Below are 26,886 nucleotides of genomic sequence, written 5' to 3'. Positions count from 1 at the left end.
ATTACAATGTCTCTATCTAGAGATGGATGGTGGGATCCTAGCCCTTGGTACTCTTGTTCTTCCCCCCTTCAGGTGAGGGGGTGGTTAGGTGGGAGAGGGAGGCAGCAGGGCCTCAGGGGAGTTTCTCCTGTGGGCTGGTTTCACTGCTAGCTCTCACACCCCACAACACCAATAAAATTGATGATAATAATTAAGACTATAAAATCACCGTGTGTTTTTATTCCCAAGAAGCCTACTTTCCTTGGCCCCCATCATTACCTATTTCATCCTTTTGATAAGTGGTGGGTTTTAACTTTGATAAAAAGTAATGACTACTTGAGTTTTCTACCCCCACAGCTCAGAGCAGCTCTGCTGGCCTCCTCCCCTCAGACTTGTGAAGCACAGGGTGCTCAGGGTGGGGGGATGCTGTGCTCCCCATTGTCAGAGGGAGGAATGAGACATTAAGCAGAAGCCGTACAAAGAACAGGGCCCTACACAAAAAGCTGTGGAGGCAGCAAAGTTCACCTTCTCTCTTGAGGCCCCAGTATTCTTCCACGTCCAACCCTCCTCCCAGGGGAGCTTCTCCACTCCCAGACTCCCTCCAGGGGCAGCCAGCCCTTTATCCACCCTCCAGCAACAGATGCCACCGGGTGATGGTGGGCAAGCTACTTTTCATCACTAGGCCAGTGCATTTCCTAAATGGTAAAAAAGGTCCTTTGTAAAGATCAAAATCCGGGACACGAAAATGCACGGCAACAAGGCAATTGCAATCGGTGATATTAAGCTCTCAAGAATATTGTTCTTGACTCGCAGGAATAGGTGGAATTTCAAACTTCTGGTGAGGCAAACGGTGGGGAGGCATGGCGGTGAGGAGCTCTACCCTGAATCTCTAATCCTCGGGTCACCCTGCCGCGTGTGGTTCCTGGAAATGCAGCCCAAGGAAGCGGTCACTTCCTGAAGTCCACTCGTCCGGGCGGTGAGGCCCTCAGTTGCCTTCTACCTGCTTCCTCCCTTTTTTCCCCTCTGGCCAGCTCGGAGTCTTCGGGGCGCTGGTCTCCTGTTCCTACGGGCCGGCTCTCGCCAAGCCTGCTTCTAGTTTGTGCCTGAGCCTCCAAAGGGGAACCACCCCCCATCTCACGTCCTTTCCTATTTTACAGAAGAAAACGAGGCAGAAGGGGAAAGCCTGTGAAGAAAACCCTGGGATCCAGATTGCCTTTGTTTCCTTCCTCCTAGTTTTTTTCGTCGCTTCCCACTTCCAATCTTTCAGTTTGGACGCCCGGCTGTTGGACCTATCGGCCCCACCCGCGAGGCTGAGGCTCATCACCTCTTTAAGGGGCAGGCGCTCGCCTCCCAGACTTAGCCCCGCCCCCCAGGGCCGCACTGCGCTTGCGCCGCCTGCCGGAGCCCTGGGGTTGGGCAGAGCCCAGTTCCGTGCAACTTTTAAGTGAGCTGTAAACTCCGCCCCGAGGCCAGGCCGGTGGCCCAGCGCACTGGGACCGCGGGCACCGGAGCGAGCAGAGGCCGCGACCCGTCATCCCCGGCAAGGGCCGAACGCTAGGCGACCCGTGGCAGGAAGTGGGGGCCGGAGCCTTGAGTGACCGCGCGGCGCCGGGGGGCGGCGGGGGGCGCCCGTGGTGCGGCCCCGAGTGGGCTCCTCCCCCTAGCCCGTTGGGACTCTCGGTCCTTTAGGCTTGGCGCACCGCGGAGTCGGGGGCCAGTGGGCAAGGGGTAGCCCGAGCGCCTCTGTGTCCCCGCACCTTCACTGGTACCCCAGTCCCAGCGTGAGCGACTCTCTGAGCGTCTTCCTGGGGAAGTTTCCTGTTCGCGCGGAGGCTGCAGGATGGTGTCCTGGATGATCTGTCGCCTGGTGGTGTAAGTATGGCCGCTCCTCGTAGCCCCTGTATCGCCGGGTGCCGGCCTGCCCCTGGGGTGGAAACTAGGAAGGTCTGTCGGGAAAGGGGTTTTTCTGAGCCCCTCACAGCTTTCCCTTCCACCTCAACACTCACCGCAACGGTTAACGGACCTGTGGGCCTGCACGCGGCTTCGAGTACCGAGTGCTTGTCTTCTCACCCCCAAAGCTTCCCTGGCCCATGGCGACCTCTCCCGCACCCACACACACTTTGCAGACGGGTCCGTGGGGCGGGGGACCATTGGCCGGCGGACCATTGGCCAGCTCGACCAAGTGTTGTGGGACGTTGTGGGCGGGGTCCAGGTGCCCACTTCCCAGCAGAGCAGTCAGTCACATGACTCACCACCTGGCCTCAGCCTTCCCTCTCTACTACTCCTCACCTTTCAGTACTCCAGCACCTGGCTCTATTATCTCTGTCTGCAGTGTCAAGTCTGGTGGCCCTGGGCCTGATTGCATGTCCATAGGAGGGGACAGCCGAAGGCTCTCAACAGCTCAAAAGCCGGCCTCCCTCCCACCGTGTTGAGTGGCTGTATATGCTCTCACTCCGTCATGCATCCGTGGGTCACCAGTGCAGGCCTGGGCAAGCTTGGGATGTTTGTAAACAGCAGGGTGGGGAGACTGCCTCCAGGGCACTGACTCGGGCACAGGTTGTGCAAGCCAAGCGGGAAGAACAGGGTAGACACTGCCACCTCTCACCGTGGGGGAGGTGGCCACCTGGCGGGGTTGGACACATGGTGCCCCTCACACTCCCTCTCTGTTTTGGGGGCTGCTTTTCCAGACTGGTGTTTGGGATGCTGTACCCAGCTTATGCTTCCTACAAGGCTGTGAAGATCAAGAACATTCGTGAATATGTGAGTATGGGGGTGGGCAGGAGGGCTCGGTTCAGGTGGGGTGGGATGACAGCCTTGGGGGTATGGTAGGGCTTGGTGAGGTGGGGAAGGTTTGAGATGTCCTCCCCCTCCTCCAGGGGCATAATTGGGTGGCATATCTTGAATGGTGTGGGTGTGGATAGAAGGCGGGCTATGGGGTACCTGTGTAGGGTCTTGTGGGTGAAACCCTTTGGGGTTGGGTATAGGAATGAGTGGCAGTGTCTCAGAGGCCACTCTCTAGGGCCAGCCAGGCGCCAGGGGAATGCAGCAGGACCGGCTCTCTGGAATCTCTTGGCGGGGTCAGCCTGGGACAGGGGAGTTGGCTCTGTGGGTTCAGCTGTTGACCTCTGGCCTTCCAGCACCCCCCACCTCTGCCCCACTCCTCCAGGTCCGGTGGATGATGTACTGGATTATCTTTGCACTCTTCATGGCAGTGGAGACCTTCACAGACATCTTTGTTTCCTGGTATGGGCGCAGGGAGTCTGGGGGCTGTGGGCAGGTGATGGTTGACCCTCCACCTAGCTCCCTCGCTGACCTTGTGCTCTGTGCTCTGACAGGTTCCCTTTCTACTATGAGATCAAGATGGCCTTTGTGCTGTGGCTGCTCTCACCCTATACCAGGGGGGCCAGCCTGCTCTACCGCAAATTTGTCCACCCATCCTTGTCCCGCCATGAGAAGGTACCCTGTGGGAGGCAAGGAGGGAAGCATAGGGGTGGGTGTGAGGGAAGGAGCCCTGGACTCAGAGTTCAGGATGCTGGGGGACACCTGGGTTCTAATCTCAGTTCTGCTGCTGTTTTGCTGTGGGACCTTGACAGAACCTAGCCTTCTTCCTCTTCTGTGATAACCAGATGGGGGCCCATGTGAATGACCTCTGAAGGTGTGAAATGCCAGTTGGAAGTTGGTTTGGGGATGATGGGAGAGGCTGAAAAATGGCCACTCATTGAAGTGTGGGAGTGGGTGGGGGTGGGCTGGGAGGCTTGTCACCCGTGGCTTATCTGAGCCTGCAAAAAGTGACTCTGAGTATGTACCTGAGCTCTCCCTCTCCTCTGCAGGAGATCGACACCTACATCATCCAGGCCAAAGAGCGCAGCTATGAAACAATGCTCAGCTTCGGGAAGCGGGGCCTAAACATTGCTGCTTCAGCCGCTGTTCAGGCTGCCACCAAGGTGCTGTGAGCCCACGCCCCCCAGCAGTGCCCCTGCGCCACCCCTGGTGCCTTTTGGGCAAATCCAGCTCCCTGTTAGGCAGCCGAGAGATAGCAGCTGTCTGCACTAGGGAACAAGGATGAGAGGTGACAGGTGGGGTTTTGGCAGGGGCTTGGAGTTGGAAGTTCAGACTTCCCTGGGTGTGACACTGACCATGAGTGCCTGCTCCTGCTCTCTGGGCCTTAGTTTCCTGTTGGTATCATAAATGCATAGGGCTAGAAGGTTAAGTTGCTTTTGGTTCTGAGGCCCGTGCCCCAGTGATTACCTGCAGGTCAGCCCAGTGGTTTCCATGGGCCGCTGCCCTGGCTGAGGTCCCTTCCTTCTAGGGGTCTCAGCACTTACCTCCAGGTGATGCGGCTGCTCCCTGTCCCTTGCAGAGTCAGGGTGCACTGGCAGGAAGGCTCCGGAGCTTCTCCATGCAAGACCTGCGCTCTATCCCTGACACCCCTGCCCCTGCCTACCAGGATCCCCTCTATCTGGAGGATCAGGTGCCCCGCCGCAGGCCACCTATTGGTGAGTGTGCAGAGGGGCCCAAAGCTGACCCAAGAGGGTTGGCTTCCTTCCTGCAAGCTGTGGCTTCCCTGCCTGGCTCGGCCCTGGGTCTTCACATTGTGTAAATGCTCAGCTTGGCCTCGTGGGCCTTCCTCTCCTCCACGCAGGGTACCGAGCAGGGGGCCTGCAGGACAGTGACACTGACGATGAGTATTGGTCAGATACAGAGGCTATCCCCCAGCCGTCAGCACGGCCCCGAGAGAAGCCTCTGAACCGTAGCCAGAGCCTGCGTGTGGTCAAGAGGAAGCCGCTCTTGCGGGAGGTCAGTGGCGAGGAAGGTGAGAGGGAGGTGGGCTGCCCTGGCACTTCAGCTAGACCTCTCATGGTATGCTCTCTCTCCCCCAGGGCACCTCCCGCTCTCTGAAGGTTCGGACAAGGAAAAAGACTGTGCCCACAGATGTGGACAGTTAGGGTCTGTGGAGCTTGGCCAGTCTTACCTCGTGCCCTGCAGGGTGCTGGGCTGTTTAGAGGGGACCACTGCTTGTACTGCTCACACAGTCTGGCCTACCTGCACCAGCTGTCCAGGCTCTGCTCTCCAGGTTCCTGCTGCTGGTTAAGAGCCAAGGGCAGGCGCTGCTGGGGCCATGCACAGGGATGTGTCCACAGTATACCAAAGCAGACTGGGCCCAGGGTTCTATTTATTGCCTTTCTCATCCCTCTACCTTCCCAGATGTGGGACCAGAGCCTCCCCATAGTCCCGTCACAGGCGCCCACAAATGAAACCAAAAGCCCACCCAGTTGTGTCATTCCTTCCTGTCCTTCAAAGTACTTGACGGCCTTCTCTAAGGCCTTGTGTGTGTGTCCTGGTTGTATGTTTTATGTTGGTGAATGAGGTCAGATTTGTGCAATTTTGATAAATACATAAAAGTGTTCTGTTTCTTCTGGTTTGTATCCCCAGTCCTCAGCACACATTGTTCAGTAGCCTGCTGTAGGCCAGTCCTAGCCTAGGACAATGGCTAAAAGGACAAAGAGACAGACAGGGGCCCAGTCTTCTGAGGAACATAGCCATTGACAGATAGTTGTGATGTGGCAAGTGTTGTCAGGAAAGCTCTTGGGGACCTGTGAGAAACACAGGTGTGGCAGTGGGGTATCCACACCTGAGAGGGGTCAGAATAAAAAGACTGCAGCCAGGACATGGGATTGGGTCTTGGCAGGAAGTAGAGATCAGTGGGAGTGAAGGTGTGGAGGGAGCTGGGGTGGCATAGTAACCCCATTGGGATTAGCTGGAGTTGAGCACGGAGTAGGTCTGGGGAGGCTGACCTCTTCCATGGGCCTGCTCAGGTCTCTAGGCATTTCAGGTGGGTGCAAGGGCACTGAGTTCCTGTAAACAGCATTGTACCTCTGCAGGGTGGCCGCGAGAGGGCAGCAGCTGCCAGGGGCTGGGATGCCCCCTGGTTCCAGGTCAAGGAGGGTGGGGCCCAGAGGCTGGCCAGAGCCTTGCCCTGCAGGGGCCTGGCCACTGGCTGGCTGAGGGGACGATGCAGAACTCTGGCCTCGGCTCCAGTGGCCCTCCCAGCTGCTCCTCCCCTCTGCTCATAGCCATTGGTCCTCAGCCCTCTGTGTCCGGATGTCTCCTCCCGTTCTCCTGAGACCCAGGCTCTTTGCTTGGGCTGGCTCCATCCCCCACTGTAAGCCCTGGGGCATCCATTGCTGGCCCTGCCCTCTTCTGCCCCTTGGATGCCGCTCTCCCCACAGCGTCCCCTGGTCCACCCCCATGCTTGCTCTTATCCTTCCTGCTTTTGATTAAACAAAGACGTAGGTGGGAAGAGGGGAAATGAGGTGGCAGCCTAGAGTGACCTAAGAAGTGTGGATTAACTCTTGGTGTGGGGATTATCTGGGTTTTATTTGGGGAAGGCACTTAATCTGCCAGGGTGGTTTAGCTACTCACATATTGGCATTCAATGACTTCCTGTCTTGGCATTCCCTTGCATCACAGTGTTGCCTTATGTCTTCATTTATTCATTCAAAATATTTCTGTTGAGCCACTACCAGGTACCAGGCACGTGGCAAGATACTAGGGGTGCAGTTAGTAATGGCTAGCACCTAGTATGTGACTGCCCTAGCAGATGCCACTTTAAGCCCCTGACATTAATTTAATCCTCAAAGACAATCTCATGAGGGTACAGACTATTAGTATAACCTCCATTTTATAAATGGGAGAACAGGCACTGAGAGGTCAAGTAATTTGCCTGAGGTCGCACAGCTAGTAAGTCAGAACTGGGCTTTGAACCAGGCAATCTGGTCCCAGAGTCAGTGTATTTACCAGCATGCAGGACTAAGGTAACTGAAGTGTTTCTTGCCTGGGAAGCAAGAAGCAGGAGACCAGCAAGTATCAAACACTGGTTGTGTGCCTGACCTTGTGTTGGGCATTTTACAGAGAGTAATTCCTTGAATCCTTCCAATAAACCTGTCAGGTAGGACTTACACCATTTTACAGATAGAAAAACTGAGGTTCAGAGAGGTGAAACAACTTGTCCATGGTGGTGCTGCCCGTGGGCCTGGGCCCTGTCTTCTGAGGCAAGCCTGCCCAGCAGTTGCCTTGGTAAAGGTGAGATGGCAGGATCCACAGGCCTAAACTGAGGGAACAAAACAGAAGATGTGATGAATGGGCAAAATGAAACAAAAACTCAAAAGTTGCTGGGGGAGGTCTGGCATTGCGGGATAGTGGGCGAGTGTTCACGGGAGCCCCGGCCTTACCTGCCCTCCTTCCTAGGGTGGGGCCTTCGGGTGAGCAGCAGGGTCTCTGGGCCCCTGGGCTGAGTCGGTCATGCCTTCTCAGGCCTGAGATCGCCACCATAACTCCAGCCTCCTCGCTAGACCAGCTGCCCCAACTCCTGCCCTTGGCCACGTTGCTCCTATTTCTGAATCCCGAGCATGTAACATTCATTCCAGCTCAGCTTCCAACCTTTGTTCCAGCTGTATGGATCCCCTGGCCTCCAGTCTTTCCCACCAGTCCTGCTCTGACCGCTGCTAAATTCCAGCCTGCTCACCCTGTCCTGGACTGGGTGGCTATGCTGTGGGCTATGCTGGGCTGCCCAGCATCCCCTGCCCCCTACCTGGCCTTCTCTGCACTTGAATTGCTTTGTAAGTCCAGACTGTCTCATAGCTGCATGCTGTTCCTCTGACATGATCTCTCTCCCCCGCCCCAACTCTGTCCTATTCCCATTTGCTGTTTGCACCCCACTCAGACATCACCTCCCCCAGGAAGGCCTCTGTAAGTATTCCCTCTGCCCCCTTGGACTTGACTGCTCATCCAGACCACACCGTTTCTGCTCTTGCATAGACTTCTGTTTTTGCCTTGAGCATGTCATATTTTCTCCCCCAGTGCACTGTACTTTATAAAGAAGTCTCACATCCTATTCACTTTTTTTTTTTTCCCTCTTCACTTTTATATGCCAGCCTGGAACAAATGGTGGTTTAGCCAAAGTGAAATATTGTCATATATGTGTGGCTTAGTGGTAAAGGCCTACTTATCTCTGACTTCTGAGCTCAACTATCATCTCCTCCATGAACCTCCCCTGACTTCCTCAGCGGAGACTAGGAGCCCCTGGGAATCATCTGTTAACATGATTCCAGTAGTCACCCACAGTGCCCAGCACAATGTCTCTGATGCCTAAGGGGCCTCAGTGAATGTTTGCTGGTAAAAGAACAAATGCACAGAGTGAGTATAAGCTTCTCCAGGGCAGGCATGGCCTGGGGATCTGTCTTTGTGCCCCGTCCCATCGGAGCATTGAGATGCGAGGGTCTCTATAACATGTGTCCAGCAAATGGCTGCTGCAGCTGTATGGGTTCTAAGGCATCCTGGGGCCAGAGGGGAAGGGGCAAGGAGAACTCCAAGGCTGGGGGCATTTCTGGCCAAGCATGAACATGATCCTGAAACTGCAGCATTGGGTGTGGGCTGGGCTTGCTTCAGAACCCACCCAGTACCCCTGAGACAGAAGCCCAGCACTGCCACCCTCTGCATGCGGCTCCTGGTCCATCTTTCACCCCCTCTGATCTGGCCTCCAGAAGAACGTTAGGCTGTGCTCTGGCCTGCCCACAGTCCCCAACCTTCTATTACCTACCGGTATGCCCACTGCCTCCCCAGGCAGGGTCAGTGCTGGCCAGGAGCACGGATATGCCAGGTAGTGGGACCTGTACTAGGTACCCGGCAGGGAGATGAGGCCATGTATACCAGCCCCCTTAGAAGCACGGACCTCTGCTTAGACAAGGCACCAGCCCCGGGCTTCCTCTTTGGCCTCCCCACCCAGCCTGCCTGCTCTTGAGGGACTCTGCCATTGCCTCCAAGTCCCCAGGTGCAGGTGGCCCTTCCTCCCCCACCTCCTCCCTCCCCACCCATCCCAAGGTCTTCTCAGGTGGTTCCTCTTTCTTCCTGCCTCCTCAGCTCCTCTGGGCTGTGGCCCCTCCATATACTGGTCCCCCTTCCCACCTCTGGGCTCCATGTGCACTGGCCCCCACTGCTGTAATTTTAGCTAGCACTGTCAGGGATGGCCACGTAGGCAGCCTCTTGTTTCAACACAGCCCTGGCCCAGACTGAGTTGGGGAGCCCTGGCTGGTGCCACCCCACCCATGAGGTGGGTGAGGAACAGAGCTCCCAGGTGCTCACTCCTTGATCCCTGCCTAGCATCATCTGGGGTGCCTGATAGCTGGGCAGGGGGCAGAAGCTGGGGCTCAAGGATGATGCCCACTGCTCAGGAAATCCTGGGGGCAGAGCTGGGGTTGCTAGACAAAGGTCCTGAGCCCAGGGCACAATGAGGTAGCTTTCTCTACGGGTGGTTAGATTGCAGGGGAGGTTTTGGGGGAAGGAGGAGGGGTGCTGGGGAGGTGCAGGCTGAGAAGAGGAATTAGGTCAGGGCTGTGGGTGGGTGGGCAAGAGGGAGGGGGCATCTGCTGCAGAGCTTCCTCCTGGCTCCAAAAGCATCTCCACACTTCCCTTCCTCTCCCCCTCCCCCAGGGCTTGGGAGAGTTCTCCCTGGTATTCCCCCTCCCCCAGGACCCCCACCCCAGGCATTGCCACAAGGGCTGGGGGGAGGGCAGGGGAGGCCAGCCTCAGCTGTCTGAAGGATGGAGGGGCTGGGGAAGTAGGGCTAGGTGCCCAGACGGCCGCGTGTGTGGGAGGGGATGTCCTCAGATGCCCTCCACCCGGCAGTCCCCGCTCTGACGTGGGTGCCCCCCCCTCCCCGCCCGGATTAGTGGCAGCTTGGCCTGACTCTCCGGGGCTCCTTCCCCCGCCCCCGCCTGCTGCCCTCCCCTGGGCAGGGGGCTGCTGTACCCGAGGGGCCCTGTGCTTGCCCAGGTAAGGGGCTCTGGGGGCAGCGTGAGGGAGCTGGCTCGTGAGTGCTGCTGCGCTTGTGAGCATGAACGTGTGGATCAGTGTACGTGTGTCAGTGCGTGGGGTCGGGGTCGGAGTCGGAGTGGGCCGCATGGGCCCACATGTCTCCGGGAGCTGTCAGCTTGCCTTTGTCCAGAAATCTAGCATTATGTCCACTGGTTGTGTGGCTTTCCTCGTGTGTTTGTGTCTTTGTGTGTCTCCTCAGATCTGCTCTGTCCTCAGGCACAAAACAGCCAGCTACAAGGGCTCTGTGGCCATGCCGGGGCTGTACTGCAGGCTGGGGAGCTGGGTGAGGGTGGAAGGGGCTTCCTCCCCACCCGAACCCCAGGGCCCCTGGGCTTTTCAGAAGCCTGTCCTGAGAGTCCTGATCTAGTCCAGAAACTGTGACCTGACAAAGCAGATAGGACAACTGGGGGTGATGTGGGGGGATGTGTTGTCCTACTCTCCTAGGACAGTCCCCATCCCCTTTGGGGATGACAGGGACAGGCCCTAAGGGCCCAGGACAGCCCAGGTTCCCACCCCACCCTGCCCAGCCTCTTCAAGGGCCCAAGTGGCAATAATCACCCACCCCCATCCCCGAATCTCCCACAAGCTTTGGCTGCCAGAGGACATAGATGGGGGACCACAGGCACACACCAGCCTCATACACACCCTGGAGCCAGCCTGGGAGTGGGAGGCCAAACCTTGGGGCCTAGGGATTGCAGCCCATGTTAGATCCTCCACAGTCATGGCACCAGCACACTGAAGTCCCTGTCACCCCTCAGCGGAGCTGGGGGAGGAAGAGAGTGTTAATAACTCAGTCATGTAAACAACCCCTACCAGCCTGCCCTGCCACACAGCCTGCCTTTGGGGGGAAGGCAGAGGGGCTGCGTGAATCTGTGCCAGCTTGACTCAAGTCCTGCCATGTGCCAGCCCATTGAAGCCTCCTCTCCTCAGGACCCCTCCTCTTCTCAACTGCTGAAAAGATTCCTTTCTCTTGGGGGAAAGGCTTCCTCTGGGCTCTTCAGGGCTCCCCTCTCCAGAGATGGTGGTGTGACCTGGCACCAGGCTGGAGGCATCCGAGAACTCATCCCTTCAATGGGATGGGAGCGGGTGGGGTGGTGCTGGCTCTGTCCCAGGCTGGGTGAAGGCAGGCCAAGGATGGCTTCCATAGAAAGGCAGGGGAATCTCGGGGTGGGAGGTGGGTGCCTGCGGGAAGGGAAGCGCCCACTGGGCGTGTGGGTTTCTATGTGTGTCTGAATCTGTCTGTGTGTGTCTGAATCTGTCTGTGTGTGTCTGTGCTCTGGAACCACCTCCGCAGAGGAGCTGAGATGCTTCCTCGGGTGGAGGGTGCCCTGCTTTCCTATTTCCTCTCCTCCTCTCTGCTCCCTCCCAGGAGCCACTCCCATGGGCTCCTCTCCAGCACTGGGGCTGGAGGAAGAAGCACTAGGAATTCAGGATGGGGCAGACCCCAGAACCCCAGGCTGGAGCAGGTGGCTGTCGGAGCTCATCTGATCCCACCTCCTCTCTGGACATTTGCTGAAACCGAGGCCTTTAGAGCAGGGACAGACTAGAGCCCAGGCCCTCCCAGAACTGCTAATGCAGGGTACTGTGCCACTGTCCCCTGGGAGAGGGGTTGGGAAGGGGCTTCATGAACCATGAAGAGCAGCTTGACCAGGTGAGGATGAAGCAGGGCAGATGCGGGCCAGCAGGGTGTGCCCATGTGCCAGAGCTGGAGGACCAGGAGCAAGTGGTCCAGTAGACACCAGGTCGGCTGGTGAGGGCCAGAGCGCCCATCACTGACCCGTGAGAACCCGACTACCCCTGACAGCTCTGGCACTGCCCTCTCCCAGGTGCCCCACCCGAGCACCCGGGGGGCACCCGCCCCACTGTGGCCTGGTCCGGCCCCTCCCGCCCTTTGCTCCAGTTCCCGGGCTTGGCACCTATAGTGGGGGTGCTGCCCGCCTGCCAGGCTCCGGGGCCGGGCCCACGGGAGGGTGGGGCAGCTGGGAAGCTGGCACGCTGCCCCGGGGGAGCCTCTCTCGGCAGGCGCCCGGGTGCGGGGGGGGGGGGGGGGGGCGGGGGGAACAAAGGGCTCATTCTCCCCGTGCGCAGCCGGTGGCATCGCCGGGGCGTTGGCGGAAGCCCCCTGGGCCCGGGAGGGGGCAGGCCCAGGCGGGGCCGCCGAATCACCGGCTCCTGTTTCCCTCAGGGCGCTGGAGGAGGAAACCGGCGGAGCAGCTTCCCCACTCGCAGTTGCGTGTTTGGCGATGGCGATCGGAGGTCCTGCTGCGCTCTCCGCCGCGCTCTCCCTCCATTAGCCGCGCTCCGCCGCTCTGCGGCCCCGCTGGTGCCTCTCTCCTGGTTCCCGGTATCGGCTCCCCTTCCAGGCACTACCCCTTCCCCCGGCCCCCCGGCCTTTCCCCCCACTCGGCCATCTCCGACCCGGGGCGCCCGTTCCCCCCGGCCCGGCTCCCTCTTCTCCTCCGGGGGCACCCGCTCCCTCGCCCCGGCCCGGCCCTCCCCGCGGCGCAGCACGGAGTCTCGGCGTCCCATGGCGCAACCCACGGCCTCGGCCCAGAAGCTGGTGCGGCCGATCCGCGCCGTGTGCCGCATCCTGCAGATCCCGGAGTCCGACCCCTCCAACCTGCGGCCCTAGAGCTCCCCGGCCGCCCCGGGGGAGAGAGAGCGCGAGCGCGCTGAGCAGACAGCGCGGCTGATCGAGTCCTCGCCCGCCGGCCCATGGGGAGCGGGCGCCCGGCGCCGGCCACCACGACCGCAGCCGCCCGCACCGCGTCCGGCCAGCACAGCCCAGGTGAGCGTCAGGGGCGCGCCTCCTGGGGACGCTAACAGCGGGGCATTGCTGAGCCAAGCCCGCGCCCCACGCCGGGAGTGAGCATCCCGTGCTCGTCGCGGCCGTGCCACACATCTGATAAGTAGGATGCCCGACGCAGTCGGAGCGGTGGCCCCAGAAAACCCCAGCGTCTACTGTCACGGCTCCCTGGGCTTCCTCACCGCCGTCCTGGGGCTTCAACCAGCTCGCTTAGGGGGCCCGCGCTTGGAGAGCTCTGAGGCTTTGGTGCCACCTGTCATCCTGGTCCTTAGCGCACCCGTTCAATTTTCCCTCCTTTGCTTCTCTCTGGGGCCCAGCCTGCTTTCCCCGCCTCCTTCCCGTCTCCCCGCCAGGCTGCCTTTACCAGCGGCCACTCGTGGCCCTGGCACTGCCGGCCGGAATGGGGCAGCTTGACCCATCTCAGCTGAGTCCTCTTAATCCCCCTCTCCGGTGCCGGCTCACTCCTGCCCTTGGGGGCCGCGGTGGAGCTCCCAGCCCCCAGCAGTTGTCCTGGCCTCTGCTTCAGAAGCCAAGGAACTGCAGAGAGCTGGGAAGAGGCAAAATCAGGGCTGCTCAAGGAGAGAGATGCACCAGCCGGCGCTCCTCCTCAGGCACTCCAGCCTGCCCTGCCTGCACTTCCCACCTCTGTGATCCTGGGTGGCGCTGGGGCTTGGGGTGGGCGCGCAGCACCCCAGACCCACAGACTGCCATGTGGGAAGAGGCCTCTGAGACAGCCAGCTTCTGAGCCCTATTTTATACAAGGCCACACTGAGGCCCAGAGTGACATGCTTGCCTGAGGTCACACTGGGTGGGACCCAGAGGGTGACTGGGTCAGGGCCAGGACCCAGTGCAGTACCTTCCACAGAACTTGTCTTTTGGGTTCTTGCCCCTGTCCTTCTCCATGGCTGGTGAGCAGGTTTTAGGCCCAGCAAGGCCAAGACCTGTTATCCTAGAAATGGCGGTCTGCTGAAGGGTTCTGGCCCAGGTGGGCTGTCAAGTCCCAGGCATTTGGGGGAAAGGGATGACCTCCCCACACTGGAACATCCCGCCTAGGCAGGTCCTTTGAGCCACATGTGGGCCGGCAACATGGAGCCCAGCTATGGTTGGCCCTTGCCTTACTGATTTGAGCCACGTTGGTGCTATCAGCATGGTGCCCACTTTATATTAGGCCATGGGTAGGGTGCTTGGGGCACATGCCTAAGAAGATCATGCTATGCTGGTTATGCTCCAGGGACCCCCTCTAGGAGAGCCCCATGAGGGCAGGAGAGTGATGGAGAGTACGCCCAGTTTCCAGAAGGACACCCCAGACTGGGAGAAGACAGCCCTTGAGAACGGCATCGTGGGACAGGAGCCAGATACCCCACCTCGAGATGGCCTGCTCCACGGGGCTCTATGCTTGGGAGAAACTCCTCCCTTCTGGAGGGGTGTCCTGAGCACCCCAGACTCCTGGCTTCCCCCTGCCTTCCCCCAGAGCCCCAAGGACACGCTCCCGCTGCTGGAGGGGGAAGGCCCCCGGAATGGGGAGAGGAAGTCCAGCTGGCTAGGCAGCAAGGAGGGGCTGCGCTGGAAGGAGGCAGTGCTTACCCATCCTCTGGCATTCTGCAGCTCTGCATGCCCACCTCACTACGGCCCCCTGATTCCTGAGTATAGCAGTGGCCATGCCAAGAGTGACCCTGTGGCCTTCCAACCCTTGCACTGCCCCTTCCTTCTGGAAACCAAGATTCTGGAGGAAGCTCCCTTCTGGATGCCCACCTGCTTGCCACCCTACCTAGTGTCCAGCCTGCCCCCAGAGCGTCCATGTGACTGGCCCCTGGCCCCACACCCCTGGGTGTACTCTGGGAGCCAGCGCAAAATGCCCTCTGCCTTCAGCTTAGGCAGCAAGGTGAGTGTGGGGGCAGAGAGGGTTCCGGGGCTCAGGCCACGGAGGGTAGCTCAGTGCTCCCTGAGCAGCGCTGTCATGAGTACCACTCTGCCCTTCCATGCTGATGAAAGGATAAGGCAGCACCCAGGTCGTGGATACCGGCTGCTCAGAGTCAACCCCAACCAGTTCCCCTTCTGAGCAACTCCATCTCACTAGGCCTTCATCGTTTCAGAGACTGACTCATCATTGTCCACCCAGAGCAAGGCCCTGGGAACTTAAGCCCCAGAACATGTGGCCTTGTCCTGGGGGCAGATAAGGCCCTCTATCTGGGAGTGGGATGTGCAGGGGGCCCCTTGTCCTGTGTCTATGGCACCTCCTATAGGTGGCCCCTGTACCCAGGAGTGAGATGCCAAATATTTAGAAATCAGTATGGGACAGGGCATCAAACAATCTGAATAGGCCCTGGACGCCCATTGTCGCTGCCAGGCATTAACCTTTTAGTTGCTGGATTGTGGTCGGGCTGAGAAACCTGAGGATGAAGCAGGGCATAGCCAGGGCAGTGGGGGAGGAACTCGGGAGCAGTACCTGCGAACCAGAATCTGACTTCTGCAGTAGTTTCCCAGCCCTTAAGGCCACACAGGCACACACCTGCTGTTTGTCAGTTCTGCTCATCCTTTTAAGCACTGGGAACCACAGTCAGCACACTGTTAACCCCTTCTCCTCTGTTTAGGGCTTTTATCACAAGGATCGAAGCATTCTCAGGCTGGCGAAGGAGCCGCTGGCAACCGTGGAAACTGGGTTGTTGGGCTTAGCCCCTGGTGGCTATCTGCAGAGGACAGGGGAGGTGGAACAGCCTTCACTCCGCCCGAGGGAAGGCGAGACAGGAGGCGGCAGGCATCCAAACCTTTGCCCACTTCTCCTGGGGCATCCAGACACTGCTCCCCGGACCCCCTGGCCCACTTGCCCCCCAGGCCTGGTTACTCTTGGCAATGTCTGGGCTGTACCAGGGGGTGGGGGCCTTGGGTACCAGCTGGGGCCATCAGCCACATCAAGGTGCCCCTCTTCTGGGCTTCCTGCCACCCATGTGGGCTGTTGCTCATCTCACTCTCTTGCTGGGGATGAAGGTCTTGGCCCTTGTAGAAAGTGCCAGGAGGACCTGGACGGGGGCACCAGTGGGCCCAGTGAGTCCAGTGAGGAGGCAAACAAGGCCCCTGGTCCCAAGGCCTGCCAGCCCAGCCATCACACCAAACTGAAGAAGACATGGCTCACACGGCACTCCGAGCAGTTTGGCTGCCCAGGTGGCTGCGCTGGTGACGAGGAGAGCCCAGCTGCCCAGCTGCAGGCCCTCAAGAGGGCCAGCCCCGAGGTCCAAGGAGCAGGGGGCAGCCCAGTGGCCAAGCGCCCACCCGACCCTTTCCCGGGCAGTGTGAGGCAGAGGGCCAGAGGTTGGCAGGAGGTGCTGGACCCATCATTTGGGAACAAGGTGGAGGCAGAGCAGCGTGACCACCAAGGTAAGGGGGAGGAGAGGGCCTGCAGGCCGGCCCTTCTGGGGGTGGGGGCAGCCAGGACTGGGTCTTCGTGGGAGGTGGGGCCAGCGCGGGTCAGTTATGAGCAGATCACAGCCAGCGGTCTGGTTTCCCACGAGGAGGTGATAGCTCTCCAGGAGTTCCTTAGAATCTATGGGACAGAGCCTTCCAGCAAGTGGCTGTTTCCATCTTCCTCCTCTTGTGACGTGGTGTGGTGGGGGCAGTGTAAAGACGTGATTCAGAGCATGGGCTCTAGAGTCAAGAAAGCCTGTATCCTGACCTTTGCTGATTGGTACTGTGTGACCTCTGGCTAGTTACTGCACCTCTCTGGCCTCAATTTCTTCCACTATAAAATGGGGATAAAGATGGCACCTACCTCCCAAAGACTGCTGCAATGAAATGATATTCATATAAAGGGCTTTGAAGAATTCCTTGCACTTAGTAAACATTCAATAAATATTCACTTTTATGATTATTTGTGCCACAAAGCCCTGTCTGTGGGGGTTGCCTTTCCTGAAGGAACCCCTTATCCTACCCCAGGAATTAATAACTACTCTCTTGGCCACCTGGATCATGGAAGCTCAGTTTGGACTCTGCCAGTGTTAGGGCTTCTGGCATGTTCTGGCACATCCCTGTCTGTCACTCTATGCCCTTCGGGGAGGGTTCCAGGACTGCCAGCGTCAGCCTCCATTCTGCAGGCCCACCTCAGTTTCTTAGCCTCCTGGACTGCTGGGCCTGCATCAGGGCTCTCTCTACGGCCTTGCCCAAGCACCCTTGCACCTGGCATGGGTCTGTCCACACTTCCCCAGGCCTCTGCCTGTTGGCCCCTCTGCCTTCTTGGGTTACTGCACCTGTGGTCTGTGTTGAAACTCTCCAGCCTTCTCACCTTCCGGCACCCTCCATCCACATTGGGATTGTCTCCTCACACTGTCACACAGCCAACCAGTATCACTCAGCCCATGGTGGAGCTATCCAAAGTCTACACTGACTGGATCCTGCACCTGGGTCAGAACGATCGCCCCTGCTGCTTCACCCTTGGGCCCAGCCTGGCAGACCCTTCCTCTTGGTCCACCAGTGTGTCAGGGCATTCCCAGGCTCTCTGCTCAGCCTTTTTGGTGAGATTTCTGGCCCCCCGGTCTATTCTCGCTAGTTCCGAATGAGGCTTCGTAGGCCTGGGCTCTGAGTGTGGATCAGCCGGGTGCTTTGCATCTGCAGGACTTGGGGTTTGCATGAGCCTAGGAAGCCTAGAATCCTGACCTGCCCATTGTCTCCCCAGGAACCCAAGATGGCAGGGCCAGCCTCCAGGACTCCGGGCTTCAGGATACACCTTGCTCTGCAAGCCGGGCAGGCATCACTCAGTGCCACAGTTGTGTTCAGGCAGCTGGAGAGACAGGGGGTCTGGTCTGCCACTCCCAGCAAGGGCCGAGGTGAGCCTCTTGCCCCAGCATGTCCCCAGTGTCCTTCCAGCAGGGGCTCCTCGTCACCTTACCCTGCCCTGTCTCCAGATCGCCTTCGGGAGGGGAGCAGCAGCAGGACGAAGACTGGACAGCCAGCTTGGAGGAGGAAGGAAGGTCTGGCCCAGAGGCCGGGCTCAGTAGGGGTCTCGCCAAACACCTGCTAAGTGGTTTGGGGGACCGCCTGTGCCGCCTGCTGCGAAGGGAGCGGGAGGCCCTGGCCTGGGCCCAGCGGGAAGGTGAGCAGGACACATGGGGCATTCAGGCCCAGGAGGGCCCGCCCTGTGGTCCCTGCCCTTTCCCAGGGAGCAGAAGCTTGCGGAGCTTGGCCCCTCCCTCCTGCTGGCACACTGGTCCAGCTCCAGGAGCTCTGCCCTTATTTCTGGCTTATGCTCTAAGTCCATGTTCATTCTGAAGTGTCTGGCCTGGTGGGGGATGTCGGGAAGGTGTAAAACCTGGTCCAGTGCAACTCTCTAAGAGCTTCTGGGCCTGTTGGGGAAACAAGGCTGAGTGCCAAGGATCTGCAAGAGCACCCGACAGTGGGGGACTCTGCAGGCCTGCATGGTGAGGAAGGCTTCCCAGGGTAGTGAGGCTCCTGGGCCCTGGGAGGCTGGTAGGATTTGGGCTGAAGTTAAGAGTGGAGTGGGCACAAGGCATTCAGCTAGGCCCCCTGGCTCCAGGCTGTCCCCGCCGACTCCCTTTAATAACACCTCAAGAGTGGTCTTGTCAGTCCCCAGGTAGAAGCCCATTGGTGGCTTGTCCTAGAAAGTCCAACTCCCTTCCCCTCTCACCCTCGGTCCCATCCACCCCTGCCACTCCCTCGGCCCAGATTCCCAGCACACAGCAGCACCCCTCTGCCCGTCCTTCTCAGCTCACCTGAGCTTGTCTGCCCCCTTGGGCCTTGGCACTGTCTGTTCCTTCTGTCTGGAATGTCCTTCTCCCTTTTGCCTGGTGAATGAAAGCTTACTCATTGCTTGTGCCCATTTGGGAAGCGGCCCCCCTCCTTTCCTCATCCGTCCATCCCCTTCTTATGCTCTAGCACCCACCCTGTGGTGCATAATCATTGCCATGTTAATGGGCCTACCTCCCACCTTGGAATGTGAGCGCTAGGGGTGGGGCAAATGCCAAGTCCTGACCAGCTCTGAACTGTCAGCATCCAGCCTGGGATGGAACAAGGTGTTTGTTGAATGAATAAATGAAAGTATACTCACTGGCATCCTTCCACCTACCATGAGGGCTTAGCCTAAAGTTCTGGGTGAGGGAAGAAGTGGCCTCCTAAGGGTCCCTCTTCCTGAATAAACCTCACCACTGGAGGAAGGGAGGAGGGGGAAGGAGTGTGTTGGAAGAAATGTGGGTTGATAACTCAGAGACAGGGAAATGCCTGGGGCAGGACTTGGAGAGATGAGGCACTGCCCCTGGAGGGAGCTACAGGGAGGCTCTTTGTGAGGGTGTCGAGTAGTTCAGGCTATCTGTAAGGGGCCTGTTTCTCTTCTGGGTCAGCCTCTCAGGGGAAACTGCTCCTGCTTCTCTCCATCTCTGCCTGCAGGCCTCCCACATAGGGCCTCAAAAGGTGCCCACAGCTCTAGCCCCCTCTGACCCTGTGCTCTCTTGTGGTCTGCAGGCTGGGAGCCAGCCAGGCCAGAGGACAACCCCGGTGTCCCATGCTGCTGTAACCGCTGCCACCATGGACTCTTCAACACCCACTGGAGATGCCCCCACTGTAGCCATCGGCTGTGTGTGGCCTGTGGACGCATGGCAGGTGCTGGGAGGTCCAGGGAGAAAGCAGGTAGGAAAGGGGCTGGGGGCCGAGGGTGGGAGGGCAGGGACAGGGGCCTCAGATCATCTGCTCTAAGGTTTGTGCCATTTCTCAAGGAAAGCCTTGCTCCCTAGTCCCAGCCTGAGCCACTTCTGCTCAGTGTCCCTCAGAGCAGACCTTTCCCCCTTCCCCAGACCAGAGGGCCACACTTAAAAGAAATCAAGTGCCCACTCTATACCTCCTACTTTGCTTAGCTTGCAATCTTTTAAACCTTATAACACTGTGAAGTGGGTTTTATTGCCCCCATTTTCCAGATAAGAAAAAGTCAGAGAGGTTAAGTGACTTGTACAAGGTCACACAGCTAAGCTGGGTCCAAGATTTAGATTCAGGTCTTCTGATTCCTAGTCTGGTTCTTTTCATAATTCTCAGTTTTCTCTCCATTGGCTCAACTTGGCCAACTGAGGGCTTCAAATTTCCCAGTGTTTTAACAGACTTGGCCAAAAAGAGTTCCAGGTCAGAAATGTTTCAGAACACTGTATTCTACACGATCATCTTGGATTCTTGCAACATGTGTCAACATATTAAAGGCTCTGTGTTCTGCAAGCACAGGATCCTATGTCACTCTTGAACCCAAGCTTCCCAGAAAGCCCATGTTTCTGTTGAGCCCCTGACTCAGATATCATGCCCTTGCCTCTCTGCCTGACCTTGCTCTGTGGTCACCTTGATTTCCTGACCTGCAGCTTCTCCCTTCCTGCCCCACAGGCTCTCTGGAGCAGCCCATGGAGAAGTGTGCCCAGGAGGCTGGGCACAGTGCCTGTTCCCTGGTACTCACCCAGTTTGTCTCCAGCCAGGGTGAGCCATCTTGGAGGGGTGGGGCATGCTGAGGGCAGATCCTGGGGCAGACCAGCTTCCTGTTGGGGTGTCCCTCCACCTGATCCCATGCCCTCCAAGCAGCACAGGGGAGGCCTCCTGTCTGCACTCACTGCCACACTCTAACTCCCCTCTGCCCATCACAGCTTTGGCAGAATTGAGCACCACAATGCACCAGGTCTGGGTCAAGTTTGACATCCGGGGGCACTGCCCCTGCCAAGCTGATGCCCGGGTGTGGGCCTCTGCGGATGGAGGCCAGCAGGTAAGGAGCAGGGCAGGGGACAGGTGATGGAACACCAGTCAGTGGGCCCTGGGATTGGGCAGTGTATCTGCAAATTACTGTCCCTGGCAGAGTTTGACCCCCCTTTTCTTTTGATGGAATGAAGGACATAGAAAGTGGATGAAATCAGGCTATCTGTCACCTTCCCCTAGGGATTAGGGCATAGAGAGCAAGCTCTTGCACCTGCCCTACCTTAATCCGCCCATCCAGAGCTGCTGCCCACTTTGTGCATGTCCCAGCCTAACAATTGCCACATCATGCTGGAGCTGCTTCCTGTCCTGTCCCATCTCTCCTGCATGGACTCCTGCCAGCTAGTGTTGGTGCACCTTGTCAGTACCGCCTGCACCTAACACATAGCAGGTGCTCATGCTCAATATGCATTGTGCAATAGGTTTATGAAGTTCATGTCTCTATTATAAAACTCACTCATTCAAGAAATGGTTTATTGAATGCATTTTGTGTGTCTGACACTATGTCATGTACTCATTGTGGAATTCCATGAGCAACTTTTTTTCCACCTAACATTTCATCATATAACATTTTGCTCCTCATAAATATGATTTGAGGATTTACAAGAACCCATTGTTAATACTTGTGAGTTAAATTGGAGTGAGTTGCATTTGCCACTTTAAAATCTCTTGTTTGGAATTGGGGGGTGGTGGCTGGGTTTCACAAAAGGAGCCAGCAGAGAAAACTCCCCCAACTCCACAAACCTCCTATACCCGGGACACCAATAAGACCAAGGACATCAAAGAGGGTGAGTGGCTCCCCTGACCCTGGCTCAGGCTGTGGGGAGAGGCTGGGCCTGGGCTGGGGTTCCTGGGAGAGACTGGAATTGCTGTAGCCACCTCCGCCCCACAGTCTCCATCACTCTTCTCAAATCATTACAGAGACAATAAATCTAAATAAAATCTAGGACCAGGCTCCTAACCCCTCTCCAACCAGACCCTCATTCCAAGCCCCTCTTTGGAGAGGTTCTGGAGCTGCCAGAAAGAATGCTGGTGGCAGGTGGGTGCTTCCAGGTGGGCTGAGACTGATCAGGCAGTGGGGAGTGAGCACATTGGGCAGGAGATGCAGAAGGAGCGTGTGGGCAATGAGGCCCCCATGTGGAAGGGGCCTCCCCTCACCATTTTCTCCCTGACAGAGATCCCGGACTCTGCAGAGACCCCAGTGGAGGACCATGCCAGCCGAGGGCCCCTGCCCTGTCCCTCTCTCTGTGAACTGCTGGCCTCCACGGCTGTCAAACTCTGCTTGGGGCATGAGCGCATACACATGGCCTTTGCCCCTGTCACTCCGGCCTTGCCCAGTGTGAGCAAGGGCCCAGAGGGAGGACTGGGGCCTGGAGACAGAGGCTGGCTGGCCCTCCCTGTAGGCTCGGGCAGGTCCTGAGCCCCATGCCCCTCTATCCCTCTCTCTCCGCAGGATGACCGCATCACCAACATCCTGGACAGCATCATCGCCCAGGTAGTGGAACGGAAGATCCAGGAGAAAGCCCTGGGGCCAGGGCTGCGGGCTGGGCCAGGCCTCCGCAAGGGCCTGGGCTTGCCCCTCTCGCAGGTGCAGCCCCGGCTGCCTCACCCCGGGGCTTTGCTGTGGCTGCAGGAGCCCAGGCCTCAGCGAGGTTTCCGCCTTTTTCAGGAGCACTGGAGGCAGGGCCAGGTAAGGCTCCTTGCTGCCCAGCTCCCAGCTCTCAGCCTCCCCTACCCTGAGGGCTTTGAGCCCTAGGCCCAGGCAGACCTGTCCCCACCCTGGTCTGGAGCCCCCACAACATGCCCTGGCCTGGCCATGTGGGGTGCCCACCCATTCTTCCTGAGTCCCCTTCCCTTTTCCCACTGCAGCCTGTGTTGGTGTCAGGGATTCAGAGGACATTGCGAGGCAATCTGTGGGGGACAGAAGCTCTTGGGGCACTTGGAGGCCAGGTGCAGGCACTGGCACCCCTTGGGCCTCCTCAGCCCACAACCCTGAGCAGCATGACGTTCTGGGAGGGATTCTCCCAGTGTGAGAGTAAGTCCCTCTGCCATGGGCTAGAGGGAGATGGGAGCCTGAGCCAGGTGGAGGGCAGGAGTCCCAGAGAGGTTCTGGGGGCAGCTGGCAGCAGAGCCCAGGGCAGAAACTGGACTCTGTTGTGCCATAGGGGCTTCTGAACAAGAAGGTTCCTCCCTGGCCAACTGTCTTCCTGACTCTTTCCCTAGTTCGTCCAAAGTCAGAGGAGGGCTCAGTCCTCCTGCTGCACAGAGCTCTGGGGGACGAGGACACCAGCAGGTTTGTATGGCACCACGGGTGGCCCCTACCTCCCCAGCCACTGCCCTGTGATCCTCAGGGCCTCATGCTTGCCTCTGGGACTTACCCAGGAGTGGAGAGCTTTGACGGGGTCTCTGGTGCCTGGGTTGAGCCTGCTGGGCATGACCCGCTCCCTGCATAGGGTGGAGAACCTGGCCGCTAGCTTGCCACTCCCGGAGTACTGTGCCCGCCATGGGAAACTCAACCTGGCTTCCTACCTCCCACCTGGTCCTGCTCTGTGTCCACTGGAGCCCCAGCTGTGGGCAGCCTATGGTGAGTTCCTGCTCCATTCTTGCCCGGTCCCTGTCCTCATTCCTGTCATCTCTGGGTGCACATGCATCTGGTCAAGGTCCCGGTGCCCATTTCCAACTATCCTTTCTCTACCTCCATGCAGGTGTGAGCCCACACCGTGGGCACCTGGGGACCAAGAACCTCTGTGTGGAGGTGACCGACCTGGTCAGCATCCTGGTATGTGCTGAAGCCCCACTGCCTGCCTGGCACCGAGCACAAAAAGGTGGGTCCTCAGCCAGAAGCAGGGGTGGGCAGAAGCTGCAGATGCAAGATACTGTCCCTGCCTGCCCTGGGCACTCCTGAGCTGTCTTTTCCCCTTAGACTTCCTTACAGGCCTGGATGGGGAGGGGCTCTGGTCTCCAGGCAGCCAGGCCAGCACCGTGTGGCATGTGTTCCGAGCACAGGACGCCCAGCGCATCCGCCGATTTCTCCAGATGGTGAGGAGGGAGCCGGGCCCTGTCCCTCCCCGGGACAGCCTCCACTCACACGGACAGGTGCAGAGAGGGGGCAGGCTGGGACCCTGTGAGCGATGTGCATGGAGCTGCCGTACTGTGCTAAGGCCTTAGGCACACCACAGTTATTTGTCATAACCACCCTGGGTGGCAAGCACTGCTGCTTTCCCATTTTGCAGATGAGAAAACTGAGGCTGAGTGGTAGCCCTGGGGCCCTAGCTGATGGCAGTTCTCATGCCCGGTACTGTGCTTCTCCTGGGGGCAGGGGCAGGTGCCTCTCCTCCGTGGGCTCTGGGTGGAGGCTGGCAGAGGGCTGAGGAAGCCCATCTTGCCATCCCACAGTTACCCTTCCCGCCTCCTGTGCCTTATGAGGATGGGTCCTTGGAGGTCCTGGCAAGTCAGGGCTGAGGGGGCAGTGTGGTCAGTGGGGGGAAAGACTGGACCAGGATAAGAAGCAGGGGCAGGAGAAGATGAGGGGGAGCCGGAGGCAGGCTGTCCACCCGCTCCTGCCCACAGCATGCATTTCTGCAGGCACGGTCACAGATACACACAGGTCCATAGGTGCTTGCTCAGATGCTGGAACGGGCAGAGGGGGGCAAACAGAGCACACCTCCCCACTGATGGCCTCACCTGCTGAGGGCAGTCCCCCAGGGCCAAACCTGATGCTTCATAGGGAAGGTCGGAGGGGCATATGCTTACTGGGTGGCCTGGGAAACACTGCTCGAGCCCCAGGATAGACTTGAACCTCTGAGGGCCAAGGAACCTTGGCATCTGCCTCAGCTACCTTAGAGTCCCACCTGGCTCACCAGCCGCCCTTCTCCCCATGGCCCAACCTTGGAGCCCTGAGCCCTACGCCCAGGGTTAATTGCTGCAGTCCTTCTGCAGGGGTGGGTCCAGCTGGCAGCCAGCTGCAGCATGGTGCCGGCATTCACTGTGCACACGTTCTCTGGGCATCTCCTCTGGCCTCCGCGAGTCTCAATCTGCCCAAGGAGCTCCTGCTCTGGTCGGACTGATGAAGGCCGCATAGCCCTGGCCTGCACAGGCAAGCCTGTCTATCCACAACAAATCAGAACTGTGTGGCCTTGCCTTTTCTGGATCTGGGATCTTAGAAGCATCTGATGAATGATGGGGATGGTCTCCTCAGGGACATACAGCCACTCCTCACAATTCAGCACACACTTGTGGACATTCATAGGACTCCAGGTGAAGAGCTCCTGGTAGAGAAGGTTTATGAATTGGGATTATGCAGACGTCTTCCTGGCTTTTGGAGAAAGGTGTACCTTTGAGGGAGGGTACAGAGAACCCAGGGCCAGGGACACAGAGGCTATTCAAAGAATCTAGTCCCAGGAAAAGCAGGCATCTAGACCCCCAGTCTCAGAGTCTTTAATCTTCTCTCCAGCCAAATCTCTGTTCTGCCAACCTGAGAGGCCCGAGTCGCTCACCACCCAGCCCATCCCCACTCCCGCCTGTGCTTCAAGAACTGACCTTGACTTCGAGCTCTTTCCTGTGCCCCTGGCCCTTGGGTAGTCCAGGTCCTGTCCTCTGCAGCCCTTCCCTTACCTCCGCACCACATGCTCATTCCCCCTTTTCTCCTTTGAGGTGTGCCCGGCTGGAGCAGGCAACTTGGAGCCTGGTGCCCCAGGCAGCTGCTACCTGGACACAGGGCTGCGGCGACGCCTGCGGGAGGAGTGGGGTGTGAGCTGTTGGACCCTGCTGCAGGCCCCTGGAGAGGCCGTGCTGGTACCTGCGGGGGCTCCCCACCAGGTGCTTCCCCAGGGGGCCAGGGGCTCTACAGAGAGCTCAGATCATCAGAAGCAGCCAAAACAAATACCAGTGACATGGTGTTCCCCAGCTGGTTATATCCTTGTCCCTCTCAATACGCCAAGAGCTGGGCAGGGCGGAAAGTCATAGCCCTGTTGTAAGAAGAGGAGGAACCTATTGGTCTTGACGTCATCAAATGGAATTGGGCTTTGTGTCCTCGGAGGCCGACTCTGCCTGTGCCATCTCTGGCAACCCCTTGGCCTGGTTTCGGCCCTGCCCTTTGGGGTGCTTGGGGCCAGATCCAGAGCCTCCGCTCTCCGAGAGCTGGGTGTGGGGGCCACTGTGGGAAGGAAACCTCGGGGACGAGAGGAGCAGGGCGCAGGGGGAGGGTGTGTGACCCGGAGTCTCTGCTGATCCTGCCATCACCTTCTCCCTGGCTCAGGTGCAGGGCTTAGTAAGCACAGTGAACATCACTCAGCACTTCCTGTCCCCAGAGACCTCTGCCCTCTCTGCTCAGCTCTGCCACCAGGGACTCAGCCTGCCCCCTGACCACCGCCTGCTTTATGCCCAGGTGAGTGTGACACTGGTCAGGAGGCTGGATGTGCTGCCCAAGTTCCCTGGCAAGCTGGGGTGGTGTAGCAGCAGATCCAACTCCGTGCCAAGCAAGCAGCCAGCCTGGGCCCACTCAGGCCTACTCTTCTTGGTGGGGAGAGGTGAGGGACGTTATCATCAACTTCTTATCCTCTGTCTTTCTCCTAGATGGACTGGGCCATGTTCCAAGCAGTGAAGGTGGCTGTGGGAACATTACAGGAGGCTAAATAGGGGGTCCCAGGTGTCTGGGGTCAGGGTGGGAGCAGGTAAACAAGGTGCTCAGTCCAGGCCCAACTTAAGCAGCCAGTGGTGCTTGGAGACCTGGGGACTTTTTGTCTGTCCCACAAGCACCACTCTGGGCACAAGCAGGGCACCCCATTCCCTGCCTTTGACCTGAGCCCTAAGGCCAACAACCACAGTGCCCCTGAAGCTCACATCTGCCATCCACAGGCTGGCACCTGCTCTGGTCCCGCACCTCTCCCCGGGGTACCAGGCCCTCCAACTCCTGTGCCCCAACCCAGGCGACAAACAGCCCTTTCCTGGGAACCTCGGGAGTCATTCTGGCTTAAGCACCTCCTTCTCTGCCTCAGCCCCAGCTGTTGTATTGCACTCGAGCTCTGCTTACACCGCCCACATCCCCACTGTGCTCCCAGACAGCCCTGTGCACTGCAGGCAATGCTGGACCAGGGGCCTCGGAAATCCTGCCCTCTTGCCAGAGAGCTGTGAAGTGTTGGGAGGGGTGGCATCAGGAGACTGCCCAGGCTTGGCTGGAGGGAGGGAGATGGGTGACGCCCTGCCCTGGCTCCCCTTCTCACCTCCCTCCTTCATGATTTCCATTAAAGTCTGTTGTTTTGTGAATGCTGCCTGTGTGGTTGGCCCTGCTCCCGTGGGCCACATGGACTGGGGAGGGAGGGAGACGTGGGAATGGAGCAGGGTGGGTGCCATCATATCAGGGACCTCAGATACCGCTGCCTGCTCTTCCTCTGGGGACCTGGATCCCTGCCTGCTGTGGAGGAGCTGATGGAGCCTTCCAGGGGCTGTCCCGGGGTGTTCCTGACAGCTACGGCAGGCAGGACAGGGTCTCGCACTAGGGAACTGCAGAGATC

At 58.7% G+C, this 26,886-nt stretch overlaps 3 protein-coding genes and 2 long non-coding RNA genes across 8 annotated transcripts; 3 read left to right on the top strand and 2 right to left on the bottom strand.

The window, feature by feature from the left end:
* Nucleotides 1–190: 190 nt before the first annotated feature.
* On the bottom strand, nt 191–2,404 carry LOC118973586 (uncharacterized). The gene is made up of 2 exons (XR_005063006.2): nt 2,003–2,404; nt 191–1,925 (listed from the first exon to the last, which is right to left on the bottom strand). It is a non-coding gene; the product is annotated as an uncharacterized lncRNA (long non-coding RNA).
* REEP4 (receptor accessory protein 4) lies at nt 1,439–5,384 on the top strand. Of its 2 annotated transcripts, XM_037024663.2 has the most exons (8): nt 1,440–1,851; nt 2,667–2,739; nt 3,146–3,222; nt 3,315–3,435; nt 3,810–3,923; nt 4,340–4,475; nt 4,622–4,776; nt 4,860–5,384. In XM_037024663.2, the coding sequence occupies exons 1-8, from the start codon at nt 1,820–1,822 to the stop codon at nt 4,923–4,925; spliced, it is 774 nt and encodes a 257-aa protein (XP_036880558.2). In that variant the 5' UTR covers nt 1,440–1,819; the 3' UTR covers nt 4,926–5,384. The 2 variants fall into 2 exon arrangements, with proteins under 2 accessions (XP_073088765.1, XP_036880558.2); XM_073232664.1 differs by lacking the exons at nt 4,340–4,475; nt 4,860–5,384 and having other exon boundaries at nt 1,439–1,851; nt 4,622–4,775.
* LOC140848552 (uncharacterized) lies at nt 5,184–11,431 on the bottom strand. Its single transcript, XR_012129643.1, has 2 exons — nt 10,498–11,431; nt 5,184–7,090 (listed from the first exon to the last, which is right to left on the bottom strand). It is a non-coding gene; the product is annotated as an uncharacterized lncRNA (long non-coding RNA).
* Nucleotides 11,432–11,910: 479 nt separating this feature from the next.
* Nucleotides 11,911–12,484, top strand: HRURF (HR upstream open reading frame). Its single transcript, XM_073232666.1, has one exon. It carries the CDS (start codon nt 12,380–12,382, stop codon nt 12,482–12,484), a length of 105 nt encoding a protein of 34 aa, XP_073088767.1. The 5' UTR covers nt 11,911–12,379.
* Nucleotides 12,485–13,928: 1,444 nt separating this feature from the next.
* HR (HR lysine demethylase and nuclear receptor corepressor) lies at nt 13,929–26,638 on the top strand. 3 transcript variants are annotated; one of them, XM_037024685.2, is made up of 18 exons: nt 13,929–14,540; nt 15,250–16,030; nt 17,322–17,472; nt 17,551–17,738; nt 19,121–19,285; nt 20,018–20,107; nt 20,272–20,387; nt 21,084–21,162; nt 21,550–21,713; nt 21,828–22,064; nt 22,244–22,409; nt 22,598–22,667; nt 22,828–22,958; nt 23,080–23,199; nt 23,298–23,413; nt 25,028–25,192; nt 25,632–25,760; nt 25,949–26,638. In XM_037024685.2, the coding sequence occupies exons 1-18, from the start codon at nt 13,929–13,931 to the stop codon at nt 26,009–26,011; spliced, it is 3,543 nt and encodes a 1,180-aa protein (XP_036880580.2). In that variant the 3' UTR covers nt 26,012–26,638. The 3 variants fall into 3 exon arrangements, 2 of the variants coding, with proteins under 2 accessions (XP_036880580.2, XP_073088760.1); XM_073232659.1 differs by lacking the exon at nt 21,084–21,162 and having other exon boundaries at nt 21,550–21,711; XR_012129641.1 differs by lacking the exons at nt 23,298–23,413; nt 25,028–25,192; nt 25,632–25,760; nt 25,949–26,638 and having other exon boundaries at nt 22,757–22,958; nt 23,080–23,191.
* Nucleotides 26,639–26,886: the final 248 nt, after the last annotated feature.

Source organism: Manis javanica, chromosome 3 (genome assembly GCF_040802235.1).
Source record: "Manis javanica isolate MJ-LG chromosome 3, MJ_LKY, whole genome shotgun sequence".
NCBI classification, from domain to species: Eukaryota; Metazoa; Chordata; class Mammalia; order Pholidota; family Manidae; genus Manis; species Manis javanica.
Note: the sequence above shows the minus strand (reverse complement) of the source record. Positions and strands in the feature narration are given on the sequence as shown.